Source organism: Hypomesus nipponensis, chromosome 9 (assembly GCF_054491055.1).
Source record: "Hypomesus nipponensis isolate SF chromosome 9, ASM5449105v1, whole genome shotgun sequence".
NCBI lineage: Eukaryota > Metazoa > Chordata > Actinopteri > Osmeriformes > Osmeridae > Hypomesus > Hypomesus nipponensis.
Window position 1 is genome coordinate 25,927,754 of NC_140369.1, and position 21,441 is coordinate 25,949,194.

The window sequence follows — 21,441 nt, forward strand, 5'->3', positions numbered from 1 at the left end:
CCCGAAAGGTAAAACATGGATCATACAATCCACCATGTCAAAAGCAATGCACACGGCCATGTGACTTCTTCCAGAAAAAACGTTCCCTTTAAATCGTGTACAATGACAGCTCCCTCATCCACCTTTTCAATCAAAATAAAATGACACACCATGATTGACGTTGTGAATGACAGGCAACGTAGGAGGACCTTTTTAGACCTTTACTTCGTTGATCAAAAAACACCCTCTAAACTCATCTAAATTAAATTTTTTGAAAAAAAAAAAAAAATAGCCTATTATTAATCAATACATTATCAAGTATCAACATCCATACATTTAACGGCTGTCGTGCAGCCTATCAAAGCATTGTTCTTCATTGTTTAATGCATTAGGCTAAATGTAGCTATGTAGGCTATTTAAGTTGATTTTCTATAAATGTTGAACATATTGAACTGATGAGAGTAAGAAAATTAGAATATACGTGGTAAATCATCGTTTTCCCGTTAGGGTCAGTGTTACAGGAACGTCTGGTTAAGCACCAAGTCACGTTAAGCCTGACAGTTAGTCTGACCCTGACCAGACTAGTTTTGCAGCCTAAGTTGCCATAGTAACCGAGTTCGAACTACGTTGAGCTAGCTTTATGGAACCGAATTAATTAGAAATGAGTCAGACTAACCAACATAAGTTTGGCTTATTCGGTAAACTCGCTTTATGGAACAGGCCTCTGGTCATATAATTAGAATGTCATCAAAAAGTTGATTTCACTAATTCCATTAAAAAAGTGAAACTTGTATATTATACTCATTCATTACACACAGACTGATATATTTCAAATTGTATTTCTTTTAATTTTGATGATTATAACTGAGTAAGGAAAATCCCAAATTCAGTACCTCAGAAAATTAGAATATTACTTAAGACCAATAGAAAGAAAGGATTTTTAGAAATATTGGCCAACTGTAAAGTATGAACATGAAAAGTATGAGCATGTACAGCACTCAATACTTAGTTGGGGCTCCTTTTGCCTGAATTACTGCAGCAATGCAGTGTGGTATGGAGTCGATCAGTCTGTGGCACTGCTCAGTCGTTATAAGAGCCCAGGTTTCTCTGATAGTGGCCTTCAGCTCTTCTGCATTGTTGGGTCTGGCATATCGCATTTTCCTCTTCACAATACTCCATAGATTTTCAATAGGGTTAAGGTTTTAACCCTATTGAATGTGTCCGTATCTGTTGTTCTGGCTGTGATTTGCTTTCAGCACGCAAAGCCTTCGGATTAGTATAAATTCAACCAATCCGTCCGACTCCGTGCGTGCGTCTGTCCGTAACGGAGTCGGAGAAGTATAATTCGGCCTCGAGTCTGAAATTTTCGTATGCGTTTTTTCGCAATCGTCAGCCTCAAAATTCGGTGGCTCTGAATTTTTTTTAAAAACTATCAAAATGCTGGCTACGGATGCAAAAAACGCTGAAAATCGAACCCGATCCTAACTTTTTTTTGACGGACGAAAGTTTCGGAGGCAGTGTGCAAGCGCGATTGACATAACATGAGGTTGTATTAATTTTTTAACGTGCGAACATTTCGGATATGAATTTCGGACTCAGTGTGCAAGGGCCTTAAGGGCTAGGGGTAAGAGGTAGGGGTATTTGGCCTAAATCCCTTGTTCTGGGGGTTTTAGATTACAGATGTTTTTTATACAAAGACCTTTCTCCCAATACGGGCTGGTAGTACTGACCACTCAGCTGCAGATACTGGCATAGGGACGTAAACGTGCCTCTAGATTTATAGCTGGGCCCTTTTGCCTGTGAAGGAAGAAGCATAACTGTAGCATCCCCGGTTGAATAAGATGGTACCATCTTCTCTTTCACTGATGGTTCACAATCCTTTATTAAAACCTTGTGTTGGGAACACACCGTAAGAGCTGAAGATACAAATACATTGAAATTAGTGACTCTTACGTGATGTGCTTCCATTACCTTTCAATATAGCTAGCGACAAAACGACACGTTTTATCAATGGCATTTGCAATAAACATATGCGCATAGCAAATTATTATAAACGTGAAATATTAACAACTTAAACACATTAATCAAACAAATCTTGTTCCCTCATCAACCAGTTGCTAAATATGAATGATCTTCTCCGTATTTATTACACTTCTACTAATTATTTTACTCATGCGCTATCTTTCACAAACTCTTCTTCGACTTCTTCTTCATCTGCAGGGAAGTCCGATCACAGCACCTAGAAGCAGCTTGTTACGCCATCATTTCAAAATAAAAGCAAATACCATATAAAACGGGAAATAAGGAAACAAAGCATATCAAACATTTGCAACCGTAAGAAATGGTTGTGAAGTCATTTACAATAACTACAACTAGTCTTCTCCCGCATTCCTCAGCCCCTAATATCCAAATCTTCACACTTTAGGCTTAATATCTTCTACCGTTTAGTGGTAATAATAGTCAACAGCTTTAGATATGGTTTCCAGTAATTTAGAATTTAGTATAATAATAAAAAGATGAATGACAGTTTCATTTTAAATCAGACAAATACATAATCATAACCCATCTTCATCATTTTAAGAGTGTGATGTTAAATTCCACTCACTAGCCTACATCAACACAAACACGTGTCAGAGTTGAAACTTCACTGGACCCCTGAGAGAACTTAGCATGGTGAAATATTTTGTTTGTTTATGTTTTTTTGTTTGTTAATGGGTTTATATTTGTTTACGTACTGTATCAATACTGTATTGTAATTATTTGTGTTTTTGCAACAACAAAAAACGTTGGGCGGTAACACCGGAACACCTTGACTTGTTTACATCCGATTAGAAAGAACGCGCATGAAGGAGAAAGCTAAGTTCATCTAACTACAGCTTTGTAAACTATACTAGGTTTTTAACCATCAAAATGTCTCAACTAAATGTGTTCAGGGATTTTCTCAATGAGCGATTAACAACGGCAGCTTTGGAGATATTTGCGGCCGCTGAAAAACTGTTTGCAGAGTACGAAGGGGAGATTTATCGTTCAAAGGAGGAGAGCGCGCGACTGCAACGCTTGTTGGACATTGTTACTCAACCTGAGATAAAGCTTCACCCAACAGGTTCGATTAATAACTACAGTTGATTATAATCTGCTGTATCTATATTCATTATATCCTGAATTATATGTTTGGTCTAGCACGGCCATACCCAGGTGTCGTGTCAAAATTTGAGTATTAAATAGATAGAAGCAGAATGTAGTGAGACCCGTTTCAGGTGTTTGGTTTACTAGCAGAGAGCACTAACGCTCGCTGTGTCCCTAGCTGCTACTACTACTACTACTGCACAATAATATCAGCAATTTTTGCAAATATTAGGCGTTTTCAAAGGTTTTTAATTTGACCTCGAAACATCCGTTAAACAACAGTTTGTAAGAAGAGTTCAGTTTCACGACAGTGACTTTGGATGTAGACTATAGGGCTGCAATAGACTATTATTTTGATAATCGACTAATTTTACTTTTATTTGAACAATTAATCGTCAAGACAGTGTCATTCACTATTTACTTAACTGTATTAACAAGTAACATATATATATTTTGTCACTTAAACATGGAGTAAAGGTGAGTGATGTTTTATTTTTGGATATGAAAAAATAGTAAAAATATAGCTGCAAGCAGCGATGCGGGTTCCTCCTCAAAATGGCAAAATATTATAAAAATGTACAATGCAGAAGTACTATTTTCCACAAGTCCTTGCCTATTTGACATACCGCACTGCATGCTGGGTACCCAAGGGGCGCTGACGCTGATTATCTAGCTGTGCTCCAACTGTGATTTGAGTATTAGCTTTGGTCAGCTTTGGGACAAAGGTTAAGAAACAGTTGACATTTCAAGGTGAAATTGAACATGGTATATCAGAATGATGTCATTCTGTTTACCTAAACAAATAATCAAAATTATGACTGGCCAAAAGACTGCGGATGGATTTGAACCTGTGACCTTGCTCCTTGCAGTGCACTGTCTCAACCTACTGAGCTATTCTCAGTGTTGAGAACCATTGTAGTCAGTTACTGTTTAGGAAAGTAAGCCATTTGTTCTGTGGCAAGCTTAATAAGATTTGGCTGAAGCTTAAACAGCTGTAATTCTGTGATCTTCTGAGATATCAAGGCAGGGACAGGCAGGCGTCCAGGCCAGCTGGATGAATCTGTCTTGGGGGCAGGGCTGAAGAGGAGCTATCCAGCAAGGGGTCTGTGTTGCCCTCAGCATTCTCTATTGCATCCTTCGTTACACTCAGCATCCTCTCCTGTTGCTCTCATTATGCTCTGTTGCACTCTGTTGAGCAGGCCTCTGCATGACCTGTAAAAGTGAAAAAGGTTCCATGTCAGTGGTGAAAAATAAAGCTTTTCCCATCTACACTTGACACAGACTTCAGTTTTGACTGAAATGCAGTGGCAATACTTGAACTTGAATCCAAATGTGTTGGAACCCCATGCAAAGTCACTCAAAACACAGGCTGTAGCAAGAGTATTTAGCTCTAAAATGGTCAATATATACACATCTGACCAAAGACCAGCTCGACCTTTGCCTGTAAACAGTGATTCTGACTGTCAGAGACCTTTAAATAGGCCGAGTTACATCAGTATCGTATCATCAGAGAATGTCATGTAGCGCATGTCGAGCTAACTTCGGGTTTTTGGTAATATCATTATATTTGTAAGTTTACCGAGAGGCACACGGAAGAGAAGTTGCCTTTGTTACCTGTTTGTTTTTACTCCCCTGGAGTTAACGCGGCCAATGAGGTATGCATAGTTTTTCAATGTGTAGTTATCAATGTAAACTAAAGCATAACTGTGTGACGGTTTATTAACAGTCAATCTAACGTTGTGTTTCTTAATTATTAATGCGCTATTCTCTGTGAGAATATTCTTATTTCTGTGACTTATGTGATAATTTTATGTTTTATTTAGTTCTCACTGCATGTTTGATGACATCGAGGATGACATGATTGAACTAATAAATGCCCGTAGACAAGAACGCCTTGTGTCCGTGTCTGTTAACTGGAGGGAGCTACACTTTGTGTATTTCCGACGTTGGTTGGAATGTTTGAAATCGCACATGTTCTGTGAGACCCGCATTCGAACTATCACATATGTGACCATTTTTGTGGGGGAGATCAACTTGTGCAAGTTTATCCATTACAATTAAAAATTGTTCAATGTGAATGTGATATTGGATACTATAGGTGGGAATTATTTTAATTGCGGCCATGGGAACACATTCTTTTGGGAACTTGCATGCGGTTTAATATTTCAGAGTCAATTGATTTCACCTACCAATCATATGAGAGAAACGCAGCTATAACTAACATTACAAGCCTATCAGAAGCAGAGCAGGGGGGTCCTGGCAATACAGTGTGAACGAGATCCATACGTCACGTTAGCGTTGCCGGTGAAAGCATGGAGCGCAAAATCATGAAGCCTGGAAATTACGTCCTACCCATAGATAAATGACTCAAAAATAAATGGCGCTGGGCATGGATAGAAGAAGATAGAGACGGCGAGCCTTTTGGCAGTCGGTGCAAGAAACTGAGAGAGCCTGGTGCTCGTTTCTGCACGTTTTGCTTGAGGAAGCTACTATATGCCAGCAGCGGTAAGAAAGTGCTTGCTCGTCATGAGTTAGACCCCGGTCATAGAGCCGCTGCCCGTGCACTCAAACTTACCACAATGTAGCCGGGAACAACTGTTACAGCTGACACAACGTTGTCTATGACTGACCGTGTCTGCCACTTAGAAATACGTTTGTGCACATTTATTGCGGAACATGACTTGACATTAACAATTTCTTAGCCACTGTTCACCCTGTGCGGATTTTTTCTTCTTCTTCCCTTTAACCCATGGAGATGACAATAAAGGAATGGAAATTTTAAAAAAATGTCCACCGGTCACTGTGGCTGGTGGATTTCAAAATCTACCAGCCACTCAATGTTTTTACCAGCCACTTTCTTGTTTTTAACCAACAATGTGTAACTGCATGTGAAAATTACAATCTACAATATTTAAGCAGTTTATTTAATCTAAAGTCTCAATGAAACACTGACACTTTCTCTTTATTTCTTTTACATACACAAACCACAAACTGATATACATTTCATTAAATGAGTACGGCAGATTAAACAACAAACTAACATTCCTACACCCATCCTCCCCACTCCCAGTACAATTTACAGCAGCTTTGCTCTGAAGGGGCTTATTTTCCCGATAATGACAACATTATCCCGCTTATAACACGGCTACTTGCCAAAAAATTACTTAAAACAGTGTGTCTTTTTACAATTTATATGTTACCATTCGTAGTGCTCATCAGCAGAGAAATAGTTCGCAATAGACGTTGAACATTCTTTAGGCTTCAAATCAGCTGACGTCGCTAAGCAACGGAGTACGCTGGGGTTGAAAAGTTACCGGACGACTTGTGGAGTGCTACATTAGACGTGAATCCGAGGCAAAAAGGCCACTTTTCTTGACAGCGGTCGATAATACATAGCAACGGTCTTTTATCGATAAATAATAGACCGCAGAATGAAGCATGAAGAACAGCCGTGTAATAATTTAATTTACCCGCCACGGTGGCTGGTAGGTGAAGTGAGTTTACCCGCCAGAACACAAAATCACCCGCATTTGGCTGGTGGCGGGTGCTAATTTCCATCCCTGTCACAACATCTGGTCTAATTGTCAGACATGTTGAGTTGCAAAATGACTTAGTTGATCACAAACATACTCTTCTTTCCCCCAGATGTGCAGCAGCTCTCTCTCCCGGAACCCCAACAGATTAAAGAGGAACAGGAGCTCTGGACCAGTCAGGAGGAAGACCAGCTCCAAGGACTGCAGTCTGAAACTACAGACTCCATGTTCACTTCTACCAGTGTGAAACATGACTGGGATCAGGAAGGCTCCTCTGAATGTTCACATCTTGACCAAACTGTTAAAGTGGAGAACAGAGAAGGAGACTCTCTACCCAGCAACACAACTGAGGAGCAAATCAAAGCAGAGCCTGATGGACAAGACTATGCAGCACCAGAACCAGGCAGTGACTCTCAGCCCCTCTCTGTTGAAGCTCCAGACTGTCCTACTGCTCAGAGTTTGGAGGAGGAACATGGAGGAGTGCTGCTTCTTCTGAATAGAACACAAAACAATAAGGCTCTTCCAAGGGAACATATGCCACAGAGAGGTCACACAGGAAAAACAAAACATCTGTGTCAAGAATGTAACAAAACCTTTAGTGGAAAAAGTGCTTTGGTTTATCATATGAGGACACACACAGAAGAGAAACCGTATCAATGTCAGGAATGTAGCAAACGGTTTGCTCAGAAGGGTCATCTGGTAAACCACACAAGGACACACACAGGAGAGAAACCATATCAGTGTCCACAATGTAACAAATCATTTACTCGTCCCTGTGGTTTGGTTATACACATGAGGGCACACACAGGAGAGAAACCATATCAGTGTCAGGAATGCAGCAAATTATCCACTCGAAGGGAGACTTTACGTGATCACGTGATGACACACAGAAGAGAGAAACCATATCAATGTCAACAATGTAACAAATCATTTGGTCGTCCATATGGTTTGGTTAGACACATCAGGGCACACTCAAGAGAGAAACAATGTCAGTGTCAAAAATTTAACAAAATCTTTAGTGACAAAAGTGTTTTGTTTTTTCACATGAGAAAACACACAGGAGAGAAACGTTATCTATGTCAGGAATGTAGCAAACGGTTTGCTCAGAAGGATAATCTGGTTACTCATATGAGGACACACACAGGAGAGAATTTATCAATGTCAACAATGTAAGAAACAGTTTTCTATGAAGTATAATCTGGTTGTGCACATGAGGACACACTCAAAGGAGAGAAACCTTATCAATGTCAATAATGTAACAAACAGTTTTATATAAAGTATGGTCTGGTTGTGCACATGAGGACGCACACAGGAGAGAAACCCCATCAATGTCAGAAATGTAGCAAAGGAAATATTGTTTGATGCATTGTTATATGTTCTATTGATGGATGGCTGAGGTATACCTAGTTCTTCTGAGCTGCATAGCTGCAGTGTCCCTGTGGCCAAGCAGTGTAGAGTTGTCAACCTTGATTTCCAGTGTTACTGGGTTGTTTCTATAAGTGACTTTATCCTTGGGGTCCGTTTTTCGTGTTGTCACTAACTGATTTAATTAATGATGATTTGACATGATCTTGGATTGTTAGGTTCTTCGACGCCCCTCCTGGACTTGCTGTCATAGCAACATGTCCCTTAACTTAGACCTGCTCGGGAGCTGGCTTATTTTATGTAAACCTGATTTGATTGTGGCTTTTTCAGCAGAGATGATACAGGGAAGTGTGTCACAGCCACGTCTGGAAGCCTGTTATAGAAGGTGCTGCATGATGGACAGGATCCTTTAGCACAGCCTGATACTATACTTTTTGAGAAATTTCGATTTTCTCAAGAAGGTGTTATTTATATCATTAATTTGTTTGAAGCACATTAAATTATATGACATTAAAGATGATAAAGTGATTATGAAAATACAAAAACATACAGGCTTAGCATACTTTAATATGTGATCAAATATGTAACGTGATCACTACTACACATTAAGTTTGTCTGCTACTTTTTGCCAGCCCAACCCTCCTTTGCAGACTTTGAGGTGAGGAGTAACCTTCAAGCAAACTCTTTCTCTGTTTGGTTCTGTTGTTGTAAAAACAGGATGCCCTTTTGGTGTCCACTGGTCCTGGAACAGCTCTCACCTCTGTACCCAGAATGCAACGAATATAACTACAATTAAGCTAGTTGTCAGCTCAGCTTCTGTCTGGAACAATGTTCCTTCTAATGTCTTGCAGCACTGAGCAATTAGAAATCTGCACTGAGCTGTTTCAAACCTCAGTACTCGGAGCAAAGTTTGCAGAGAACTCCGCTAGCTTCTTCGTAGCTAAATATATCAGAAAACTTCACCAGCCTACCTGGACCATTGCTTGTGTTCATTTGAACAATTTCATCAAGCCATTCGTGTTTAAATGTAAAATTGCCCTTTTATTGGGCGCCTGCAAAGGTAATGTTCCTGATTTTCGTTGCTAGTCAAAGCTTGAGCTGAGCCAGGGTTGTCGTTTTGTTAAAAGCTTGCGTGGGCTTCGCCGCATTTAACTGATCAACTGAACATTTATAGTTCTTATAAAATGATAATTAAAGATTTATTTTGTGCCCGGGTCCTTCAACTGGTCTGCAGCTTAGAGGTAACATTGTATGTAAAAATGTCTGTGCGTAGGTACAATTCAAGTTTTGGCCGTACGCCATGGTATGTAAACTGCCCAATAATTTATACATGAGGCCCCAGGTCTTTAACAAAACCAGCCATATCTCTTCCCTCAGTGTCTTCTGGGATTTGAGAGATCCTGATATTATTTCTTCTCAGCCTGTTTTGGAGGTCATCACGCTGTGTCAAGAGCTCAATATCACGGTGCAGTAGGTACCTAAATGCCCTATGACATCTGCGTATCCTCAGATGTGCTGATTCTCTCCTCTATTCTTCCCATTCTTTCTTCGTGTTCTACCAGCTGGTCTTTCATGTCCGAAATAGATAGTTCCACATGGCCAAGGGCCGGTTAGTGTGGTTGTCTTGATTGTCTTTTCTGAGTTTTATTAATTCAGTACCAGTACCGTACACAGTCAGTACAGTACAGTACCGTACAGTACCATACAGAGTCAGTACAGTACCGCACAGAGTCAGTACAGTACAGTACCGTACAGAGTCAGTACAGTACCGCACAATCAGTACAGTACAGAGTCAGTACAGTACAGTACCGCACAGAGTCAGTACAGAGTCAGTACAGTACCGCACAGAGTCAGTACAACACAGTCAGTACAGCACAGAGTCAGTACAGTACAGAGTCAGTACAGTACCTTGCAGAGTCCGACTGACACGAGTTGTTACTTGCCGTGTTTGTGCAAGTTGGGCTCGGTGGATTCAGCTTATTAGCTTTCCCTATTAGCTTTCCCTCGTGAGGGGTGAAGTTTCTGCTGTCTCCTTTGCCCAGCGGAGGAAGTCATGTTTTGTGAGAGTATTTTTTATGTTTCAGCGTCAAATTATTGTCTCATTTTCAGTAACGTCTAGCTGAGTCAAGCTACAGTGCTGCAAGCGCATCCATGGCGTCAAAGGAAGTACTGTGCTGCTTTAATGTTGAACTTTACCTGCCAGTAACACCGAGACACAACCACAACAAACTACCCTGAAACAAATGCAATTATGCAAGCCATACCATACTATCATTAGGTTACTCCATGTCTGTGCAGACAAATTATTCAAAGCTGCTCTCTCTAATTCAGTAGAGACGAGAGCAAACTCCAGGATAAACCTGTGAGTTACTTCACCTTAAAAGACTAGACATTTATTGTAAACATGTAATTTTGTTATAATAGCTTTACATACAAATAAAATAGATCAGTGCAGCCAGAACAACTTGGAGCTAAACGCTATCAAGACAGTAAAGATGTTTGTGGAAACAGCTCCACCCACCCCCATTACCCTGTGTGACTCCCCAGTCAACACTGTGGAGTCCTTCGGCTTCCAGGGCACTATCCTCTCCCAGGACCTCAAGTGAGAACTGACATCGGCTCCGTCACCAAGAAAGCACAACAGAGGATGTACTTCCTACGGCAGCGGAAGAAGTTCAACCTGCCAAAGACAATGAGGGTGCACTTCTACACAGCCATCATTGAGTCCATCCTCACCTCTTCTATCACCATCTGGTACGCTGCTGCCACTGCCAAGGACAAGAGCGGACTGCAGCGGATCATCCCCGCTGCTGAGAAGGTGATTGGCTGCAATCTGCCTACCCTCGAGGACATGCACACTTCAAGGTCCCTGTGGCGAGCAAAGAAGATTGTGTCTGACTCCTCCCACCCTGGACACACGGTTACAGTCACTTTCCCCTGGCAGACGGCTGCTGACCATCAGGACCCAAACCCTACACCACAAGAACAGTTTCTTTCTGTCTGCAACTGGCCTCATCAACAAAGCCCAGAACTCCCAACTGCCACTAACACTGTCATAAAGTTCATCCTTCACTTATTGCTCATTGTACATTGCACAAATCAAATTGCAATTTTCTTTATATCTTATTTTTTTAATGTATATTTAATATAATATACATTTACATGACCAGACATTGCTATATATAGGGTACATGACCAGACACTGCTACCTTGTCTATATATAGGTTACATGACCAGACACTGCTACCCTGTCTGGTTATATAGCTGCACAGCCTCCAGTCTTCTCTTGTATCACTCTTTAGAATGGGAAGGAAGGCAGTGGCTGAAGGATAGGTAGATGAAGAAAAGGGCTTCTGTTTTCAGCCCTTTGCCATGTCTGCTGTTTCCAGGTAACATGCTGACACGTTCAGAGGTGCAAAACCTCTTCCTGCCTGTCTGCTTGCTGCTCATTATCATCCGCAGCAGTGTCTCTATTGCTCTATCAACTCTATAGTGGATCTTGGTGGCGGGTTTCTGTTCAGGGGGGTTTACTACCTTGCAGACAGTGCTCAAAACAAGAAAACATACATTTCTGCCATTTATGCATATTCCACAGAAATCTACAATATAAATCAGTTGTTCTGAGGTTAGTGTTTTTATCTGATAGGGCAGACCAAATATGACAATTACATATTTTATTCACAAGGACACAGTGGACGTCAAAAGATGGCTGCCCATGCAGGTTAAAGCTAACTGTGACTCCATGTATATGAACCAGTTCTGTACATGATGTTACTCACATTGAGGTTTCCCTTGTTCATCAGTCAGACAGCCAGAGATGGGAAGTAACGAAATACAAATACTTCATTACTGTTGATATTTATGATATGGGTAAGCTACTTTACTGTGTCTGGTCCAAAAATATTTTTACAAAAATTGCTGTACTTTCTACTTACATTTTAAAACCAGGCTTGTTACTGTACTTCAGTTTTAATCTGTATTTGGTGGCATGATAAATATTATTTCATGCCACTTTGTTTTGTTTTTTTGAAGAACAGCAGCAGTGACTAAAAGGAAAGATAGACAGAAAAATCATTTTGGGCAAAGAGAGGAGGGGGATGTGGGTGTGTGAGACAGAGAGAACATGTAGAAGAGGGTAAATCTGTCAGTGTACCTCATAGACAGTAAACAGTCTACAGTCAGTGTACCTCATAGACAGTAAACAGTCTACAGTCAGTGTACCTCATAGACAGTAAACAGTCTACAGTCAGTGTACCTCATAGACAGTAGAATGTCCAGTCAGTGGTGTAACTGAACAGTGAGGGTGCAGACAGCTGACTCAGATGTTGAAGTCTCAATGTGACAGATGCAGCTCTCCACACTGAATGTCCTCACAGCTTCAAGAGGATGATGCCTCACACACTCAAATCACAGTAACATTAAAATACTTGATCAAGCACACTGATTTTGTATGCTTTGGTGTAATAAATATAATACAATAATCTAGGGGATTTACAAACAATCAAATATATCCTATCTTAATCAACCCCATTCGGCAGCACTGATATTTAAGGGTAAATACAATCAATGATGGTGGAAGCCATGTTGGGTCAGGTGCAGTATGGGCACACACATAAGGATACACACATAAAAGTACACACATAAGGGTACACACAAACTTAAGTAACAGTAAAGTATACCAGAGAAACCCTTCCAATTTAAAATGTATTGAACCTATTTTTTTTCTTTATATTGCATGTGTGGCGTTCAGAACACAGAGAAAATATGTAACATATTTGGAGATTGCTATTGAAGATAACATTTTTCAGAGGTTGCTTTTCATTTTGGTAACACTTTAGATGAGCTCACCAAATTCATAATTTATTAACCAATTTGTTACCTATTAGTTAACGGTTTGTTCACCATTAGTTATTTATTGTTTATACAAAATGTATCATTAGTAAAGCATTTGTTCACACAGTTAGGGTTAGGGTTCGGGTTTAGGGCTAGAGTTTAGGTTAAGGGTTTACGTTTTGGTTAAGGTTTAGCTTTACTAATGCTTTACTAATGATACATTTTGTATGAACAACAAATAACTAACGGTTTGTTCACCATTAGTTATTTGTTGTTCATACAAAATGTATCATTAGTAAAGCATTAGTAAAGCTAAACCTTAACCAAAACGTAAACCCTTAACCTAAACTCTAGCCCTAAACCCGAACCCTAACCCTAACTGTGTGAACAAATGCTTTACTAATGATACATTTTGTATGAACAACAAATAACTAATGGTGAACAAACCGTTAACTAATAAGTAACAAATTGGTTAATAAATTAGGAATTTGGTGAGCTTATCTAAAGTGTTACCATTATTTTTTCTAGTCTTGTCTCAATCTTCCTAACCGAACTAGTAGTGATTGAGGCTGCCATGATCTTGAGTGCTATGCCTTTGACAATTATAACTTTTGTGATTATTATGGTATGGCAGCTCAAAGTGTCAAAAAACAAACAAACAAATAAAAGACAGTGGTTTTCAATTAGATTTTTCATTTTCAAGTGTTCGTCGAATATAAGTGTCTTTAGGCTTACCAGCTGTTTACAGCTGTACACCCCCATCTTTTATAGTTTATACTTTTCATGAAAAAAATGAATGGAACACATTATTTTCATCATATTTTATTATTTTTTCAAGAATAAGGAACTGTCACACTTTGCAAAACAATGACATTAATTCTTCCCTCCTGCATGTTGAATTTGATTGCAAGTACCTTTTATATTATTTATACCTTCATCCCGATTCAAGCTATCAAAAGAACATTATTTCGAGCGCTTTCAGCAAACATGCACATTTTCTTCAGAAAACATACCACCTCATGTTAATTAGGCTATATGCTTTGCCACTGACCACTTTCTATAGAAACTAACAGGACACCATCTGTAAACAGCTTTGATGCTTGGTCTACTTAATCATTGGTCTATGCAGAGCCATTGAAATGGAAAATTGCATGTTTTTCTAAAGCTCTGGGTCTATGCAGTCAAGCAATGATTTAATAAACTCCACCACAGCAGATGACGCCAGAATCTGTTGGTTCGAAGAACCCAGTGAACTAATCACCGAAACACCTTGACTTCTTTACATCCGGTTAGAAAGAATGTGCATTCAGAAGGAGAAAGTTAACTTCTTCTAACTAAATTTTTGTAAACTATACGAGGTTTTTAACCACCAAAATGTCTCAACTAAATGTGTTCTGGGATTTTCTCAGTGAGCGACTAACAACGGCAGCTTTGGATATATTCGCAGCCGCTGAAAAAATGTTTGCCGAGTTCAAAAAGGAGATTTCTCGCTCAAAGGAGGAGAGCAAACAACTGCAACACTTGTTTGACATTGTTACTCAACCTGAGATCAAGCCTATAAATAGTGAATTTTAATATAAAATGTGAATGACTGACGATCGATTAAGACAATTTAATCGAATGCCCATCCCTAGTTGCTAGCTACGATGGCTGACTGTACTAAGCGGTCAAAGGCTTGGCTACATTTTAATAAAGCCATAGATAAATACAAAACATTAAAACATGTATTAATATATCGTGATATACATGATATTGCAAAATCCATATCATGGCACAATGCCATAGCGGTATTCACGTTCATACCGGTATGACTGCCCACCCCTACGCCCTAGGCAAGATCATCAGCACCCCCACCCCCCCAGGGGGCGCAAATTGGGGCGCCGCCCCCCCAACCACAACAAGGATGTATGATGTGGCACGGTTGGCGCCCTCTGCTGGTAGTGAAGAGGGTTAATTAATGGATGCACTTGGGAAATTGCCACCCCCTTCTTCATGCCGCCCTAAGCGGCTGCCTATGTCGCCTATAGCAGTGGTTCTCAATCCTGGTCCTCGGGACCCCCTGCCCTGCATGTTTTAGATATTTCCCTGCTTCAACACACCTGATTCAAATAAATGGGCCTGATAACAACCCATTGATTTGAATCAGGTGTGTTTGAGGAGGGAAATGTCTAAAACATGCAGGGCAGGGGGTCTCGAGGACCAGGATTGAGAACCACAGGCCTATGGGAAGGACCGGCACTGCGTGTGGATGTCTGTCGTCCATCTTGGATTTAGCGGAGGTTCACTTACAACAACTAACCACCGAAGGGGGGAGCAGAGAGCATTCTAATGGCTGATATGCAATTTCCATCATAGAAACAATTACATTTTGAAGAAAACAGCTGTCTGGCTGTATAGTGACCGCTATGCACCAGAGGGTGCTGATCCAATGTAAAAAAAAAGTCTGTTTTCCTAAACTGTTTCACTTGGGGGCACATGTACCCCTGCAAAAAAAAGTTCGCGCACAACAGTGTTCACATCTCTGGAATATGGCAAGTTATATGTGCCAAAACCTGTAATTTTGCGTTCGCACACCCACCCCTTTTTGAAATTGGGACCAACATACCCATCCGCTTTTTGATGTAGTGGCTGCGTTGGGCTCAAACGTAGGCCAAGCTATCATGTTTCTTACATGCACATGTGAAAAAATATACATATATTCGAATATATTCAAATTTCTGGTTGCACATTAGGTATGTCAATAACAGGATAAATTAATACAACGAAACACAACTACTTGTATACTGTAGGTTGGTAGGCCTAATTTATTTAAGTTTAAACATATTTGACAAATTACCTACACAAAAATAAGTTAATTAACTCATGGCGAAAACTGCAGACCTCGGCCCCTCGATCGCACACACGCACTCTCTTTTTCTCTCTCTCTACCGCACCGTCACGCTCTCTGAGCATAGCGGTGTAAAATGAACGACAACAATAAACAAATGCTGAGTTCTGAGCAAGCAATTTAAGGTCGCGATTCTTCTCCCAAATATGGCAATTCAGTGATTGAAAAAAATATTAACATTAGTTTTACAGTATACCGCTCCAAGCGAGCTGTGCTGTGGTAAACATGGAGATGTAGCCTCAAGTTGCTACATTTACATTTATTCATTTAGCAGACGCTTTTATCCAAAGCGACTTCCAAGAGAGAGCTTTACAAAGTGCATAGGTCACTGATAATAACAACAAGATAACCCCAAAGCATTGCGGGTAGCTAAAACAAGAAGTGCACATTGTGAACAACCCAAAAATAATTGTTAAAGGGAGGAAACCATAAGAGCATGTAGTTAAACAGGTTACAATTAAACAACATGAAACTCTAAGTGCAAGTGTACCTGTAGGAAAGCAATAAAAATAGGGTTAACTAAAATAGAAAACAGTTTAAATCAGCTACTACTAACAAACAAGAGCAACAGTCTAAGCAAGAGTCTTTGTGATCCTTGAGGAAACCAGTGTTGGGTTCAGCAAACCATTCCTAAGTACCGTTGTACTCCCGGAACAAGTGCGTCTTGAGCCTTCTCTTGAAGGTGGAGAGACAGTCTTTGTCTCTGATGGAGGTGGGGAGTTGATTCCACCACTGGGGGGCCAGGCAGGAGAAAAGCTTGTGTTGGGATCGGGCGGTCTTGAGCGGTGGGACCACCAGGCGGTTGTCTGAAGAAGACCGTGGGTGGGGGTGTAAGGCTGCAGGAGAGACTTGATGTAGTCGGGTGCAGTCCTGTTCACTGCTCGGAAGGTCAGTACCAGGGTCTTGAATCTGATGCGGGCCGTTATGGGTAGCCAGTGGAGGGAGATGAGGAGCAGGGTAACGTGGGAGCGTCTGGGTAAATTGTAGACTAGGCGGGCCGCCGCGTTCTGAATCCTCTGAAGAGGGCAGGTTGCGCATGCTGGGAGACCGGCGAGCAGCGAGTTGCAGTAGTCCAACTTGGAGAGGACAAGTGCTTGGACAAGCAGCTGGGTGGAGTGCTCAGAGAGGTATCTCCTGATCTTCCGGATGTTGTAGAGGGTGAATCTACATGACCGGGAGACCGCAGCAATGTGGGCCATGAGGGAGAGCTCGTCATCCATGGTAACCCCAAGGTTCCTGGCAGAGGATGAGGGGGTCACCGTTGCAGATCCCAGGGTGATTGAGAGGTTGTGGGAGATGGAGGGTTTGGCCGGGATGATGAGAAGTTCTGTTTTGGCGAGGTTCAGCTGGAGGTGGTGCTCGGTCATCCAGGCGGATGTCTGCGAGGCAGGCCTCAATCCTAGCTGAGATCCCCGGATCGGTCGGGGGGAACGACAGGTACAGCTGCGTGTTGTCAGCGTCGCAGTGGTAGGAGAAGCCATAGGAGGTGATGATTGGTCCAAGTGAGGTGGTGTACAGGGAGAAGAGGAGAGGTCCAAGGACGGAGCCCTGTGGGACACCAGTGGAGAGCAGGCGAGGGTCTGACAGTTTGCCTCCCCAGGAGACCTGGTATGATCTTCCCGACAGGTAGGATGAGATCCACTGGAGTGCAGTGCCAGTGATGCCCATCTCAGAAAGTCTGGAGAGCAGGATCTGGTGGTTAACCGTATCAAACGCTGCAGAAAGGTCCAGCAGAATGATGACGGATGACCTCGAAGCCGCTCTGGCAGACTGGAGGGCAGTGGTGACTGAAAGGAGGGCAGTCTCTGTGGAGTGGCCGGTCTTGAAGCCCGATTGGTTGGGGTCAAGCAGGGTGTTCTGAGAAAGAAAGTTAGACAGTTGGTTAGATACAGCACGTTCAAGTTATTGCTAGTTGTTGAATGGTAAGCTAACTCCAGCTTACATAGTTTACACACTACTTTAGCTGCAGGCTCAACAAGTGTACCATCAACTGACCAAAATCCGAAATATTTCCAGACATCACTTTTTAGATTTTTGGGGGGTTACAATCACTTTCTCTGCTGTGGTCAAGCTGGGTTCTGCACTTTCTGCCATCTTCCACGTAAGTCAACTGTCAGCAGACGCTGAGGCGCGCGCCCACCCGCAAAGCAGACAGACGCGCTGCAGTTGTGTATTTTACATTCAAATATTAATTTTCACATTCGAAATTTGGTTTTTAACCACTATTCAAATATATATTCGAATTTAGAATATGCGTTGACAGCCCATGTCTGGAGATCAACTTGTTTAGGTTAATCCATTTAAATTTTAAATGTACATTTTTATTTAAATGTGAATATGATATTGGATACAAGCTTGATTTTTTAAGTAACCAGTAGCTCACAAAATAAAGTTATCCTTAATGTCACTGCCAATTCATATAATTTGTAAACCTTAATTAAAACAAAATAGGGAATTGTTTTCTCTCTTTTAATGCTAAAAATGTAGTTTTCCCTTCAGAAATGAATGAAGTTGTAGCACTCAATTTTAAACGTCAAGCAGTTTCTGTCAACATAAGACCGCCATGTGTCGTCTTAACCCAAATGTTAAATCACAGGTAATCACAGCTTTCTATAGTGGAACAGCACATAACCTACCACCAAAATCACACGTTGACCAATGCCTACTTTAGAATTTTTTTTGGCCATTAGTCTAATCCTGTTAATAAAAAATGTAATTGCTCCCCAAATTTGTTTTGAGGTCACTGATACATTTTGGGAGCACATGCAACTAAAATTTATCCATTTTCAAGCCTTGGATGTGTAGCATATTATACTAATATTCTCATTATTGGACAAAAACTCTTAGAGCTAACAACATTCTGTTTATTTCCTTTCTCCACACCTTTCTCTCCGTCGCTGTCTGTGCACGTTATCAACATACCACACCGTTCAACAACAACATTATAACTAACAACCTGCAGCACTGTATATTTCAACTCTACATTACCCATAATAAAAGGGGCATTTTGTCATTTGAAGTTTTAGTTAATGATAAAAATAAGAGAAGCTTTTTCTTTAATAATTTAAAAGAAAACATTTCTGTTTAATGTTGTTTTACATGGGGTACTTCCATATTGTGTTGAAATGCAAGCTGCATTGGTTATTGCATTGTTGATAGAAAGTCATATTTGTGACAGATTTTCATAAAAAATTTGAGAAGGTAATTCATCTGTTGATTTTAGATGTTCAAATCATCAAACAAAGTAGGAAGTAGCAAACTCAGATTTGAGACTCTGAGTAGCAAACTCAAATGTTTTAAAAATCGAGATGCATTGATAATCATTTTATTGGTTTAGAATTTATATCAATAATTGGTATAGAATCAATCATTAGTTTAGAATCGAATCGTTGACCTTGTGAGGTGACAAGATATTCCCACCCCTACTAAGATCACTACAATCGGTCTGGTTTTAGCTGTCAGACATGTTGGTTTGCACAATGACTATGTTAATCACCAACATACTCTTCTTTCCCCCAGATGTGCAGCAGCTCTCTCTCCCGGAACCCCAACAGATTAAAGAGGAACAGGAGCTCTGGACCAGTCAGGAGGAAAAGCAGCTCCAACGACAGCAGTCTGAAACGACACACTCTGTCCAGTTCTGGTGCTGCATAGTCTTGTACATGAGACTCTGCTTTGATTTGCTCCTCAGTTGTGTTGGTGGGTAGAGAGTCTCCTTCTCTGTTCTCCACTTTAACAGTTTGGTCAAGATGTGAACATTCAGAAAAGCCTTCCTGATCAGAGTCACGTTTCACACTGGTAGAAGTGAACACAGTGACTCTCAGACCCTCTGTGTTGTAGTTTCAGACTGTCCTACAGTTCATAGTTTGGAGGAGGAAGAACATGGAGAGCTGCTTCTACTGAACAGGACACAAGACAATGAGGCTCTGCAAAGGGAAAATATGCCACAGAGACGTCACACAGGAAAAACTACATCAATGTCAAGAATGTAACAAAACTTTGAGTGGAAAACAAGCTTTGGTTTTTCATATGAGGACACACACAGGAGAGAAGTTCGATCAATGTCAACAATGTAACAAATGGTTTGCCCAGACTGGTAGTCTCGTTATTCATATGAGGACACACACAGGAGAGAAACCTTATCAATGTCAACAATGTAAGAAGAAGTTTTTTCAGAAGTGTTATCTGGTTATTCATATGAGGACACACAGGAGAGAAACCGTATCAATGTCAACAATGTAACAAACTATTTGCTCGAAGGGATACTCTAGGTGAGCACATGAGGACACACACAGGAGAGAAATCCTATCAATGTCAACAATGTATCAAACGTTTTCTTCAGAAGAGGAGTCTGGCTAAACACATGAAAACACACACAGGAGGGATCTCATTGGATCTATCCATCGGCTGTGAACCAGGACAAAGATGCAGCCTCCTGGTTGGATTGGTCCAGTGTGGGCAGCAAGGGGAGATGCAGTAAGACAGTGGTGGTGTGTTTGGTAGAACAGAAAGAATAATAGAATTGCGCTAATAAAAAAAGCGCAAAAAAAACTACACAGTGTTTCCCCTAGGATTTTTTTTAGCAGTGGGGGCAGGTCTGTCCGACCCCTCACCCCCCCCCCCCCCCCCGGCCGAAATAAAGTTCTAACCCTATATTTTGGAGTAGGTTAATGTAATAGTCTAATAACAAATGTAATATTGCATATATTTTTGTCCTATTTTCCATAAAGCAATACAGTTAGGCTACTTAAAGTATGTTCTAAATGGCAGAAACATGCTGCCAACTAATAATTGACGTAACAACTTGTAAATGGTCAGTAGCCTAGCCTATCGATCAAGGTACTCTAAAGCATGTACACTGTCGGCTTCATTTGATCTTGATAGGCTAAGCATTCTGTAGCAAATAATAACAATATACCCACTATTAAATTAAAACTACTTCAGCATGATAATGCACCTAAAATACAAACGTGAGCAAGGGCAGCAATCGCTATCGAAATCAACAGGCATGCAATTATGCTAGCAGGGGGAGAATACAAACAACGAAAATCACCAGTTAACTTAAATTTGCAATAACTGACTAATACAATAACAGGCTTTAATGAACTGAAAACACAAGCTATACGACTTACAGTTCTCAAAGACGCACACACGCAATCTCAACTGCGCTGTGAAGCGCGTGTTCTTGCTATTCTCCGACATGCACTCTAACAATCACTGCTGATAGACGGCCTAAAATCTTGTACAGCCTTATTTCTGATACCGTGGCGGCAGAAATTTTGCCGTGGCGGGCCGCCACGACAAAATCAACATAGGGAAACACTGCTACACCTTGACTCAGTACAAGTTTGTTTGTGTGTATGTGTGAGTGTGAGAAAGTTAGTTCTCAAACAAGTAAGTAAAAGTACAAACGTTTAACTATTTGTAAGAACTGAACAATGTAAGAATACACAATTTAAATATAAAATATATATAAAAATAAGAATAAAGAATGAGCAGCATGGATGGTCAACATAGTGCAATCGGATATTGAGATAATGTGGCTTATGCGTAGTGTAATAATAGATAAATAAATTAATGTCAGTGGAAGTCCCTGGCCTTGTTGAAGAGGCCAGTAGCAGATGGAAAGAAACGGCTCCAGACTAACTTTTACCCTTGGTTGCACTGGTGTGCCTAACTTATTTTTTATTTAGGTGCACCAGCTAAAAATTTAGGCAC

The 21,441-nt window shown here is 40.8% G+C and overlaps 1 protein-coding gene across 1 annotated transcript; it reads left to right on the forward strand.

Moving 5' to 3' along the window:
* The first annotated feature begins 2,834 nt into the window (after positions 1 to 2,834).
* On the forward strand, positions 2,835 to 8,735 carry LOC146274012 (uncharacterized). The gene is made up of 2 exons (XM_084704479.1): positions 2,835 to 3,082; positions 6,751 to 8,735. The coding sequence occupies exons 1-2, from the start codon at positions 2,890 to 2,892 to the stop codon at positions 7,809 to 7,811; spliced, it is 1,254 nt and encodes a 417-aa protein (XP_084560605.1). The 5' UTR covers positions 2,835 to 2,889; the 3' UTR covers positions 7,812 to 8,735.
* The last annotated feature ends 12,706 nt before the right edge of the window (positions 8,736 to 21,441 follow it).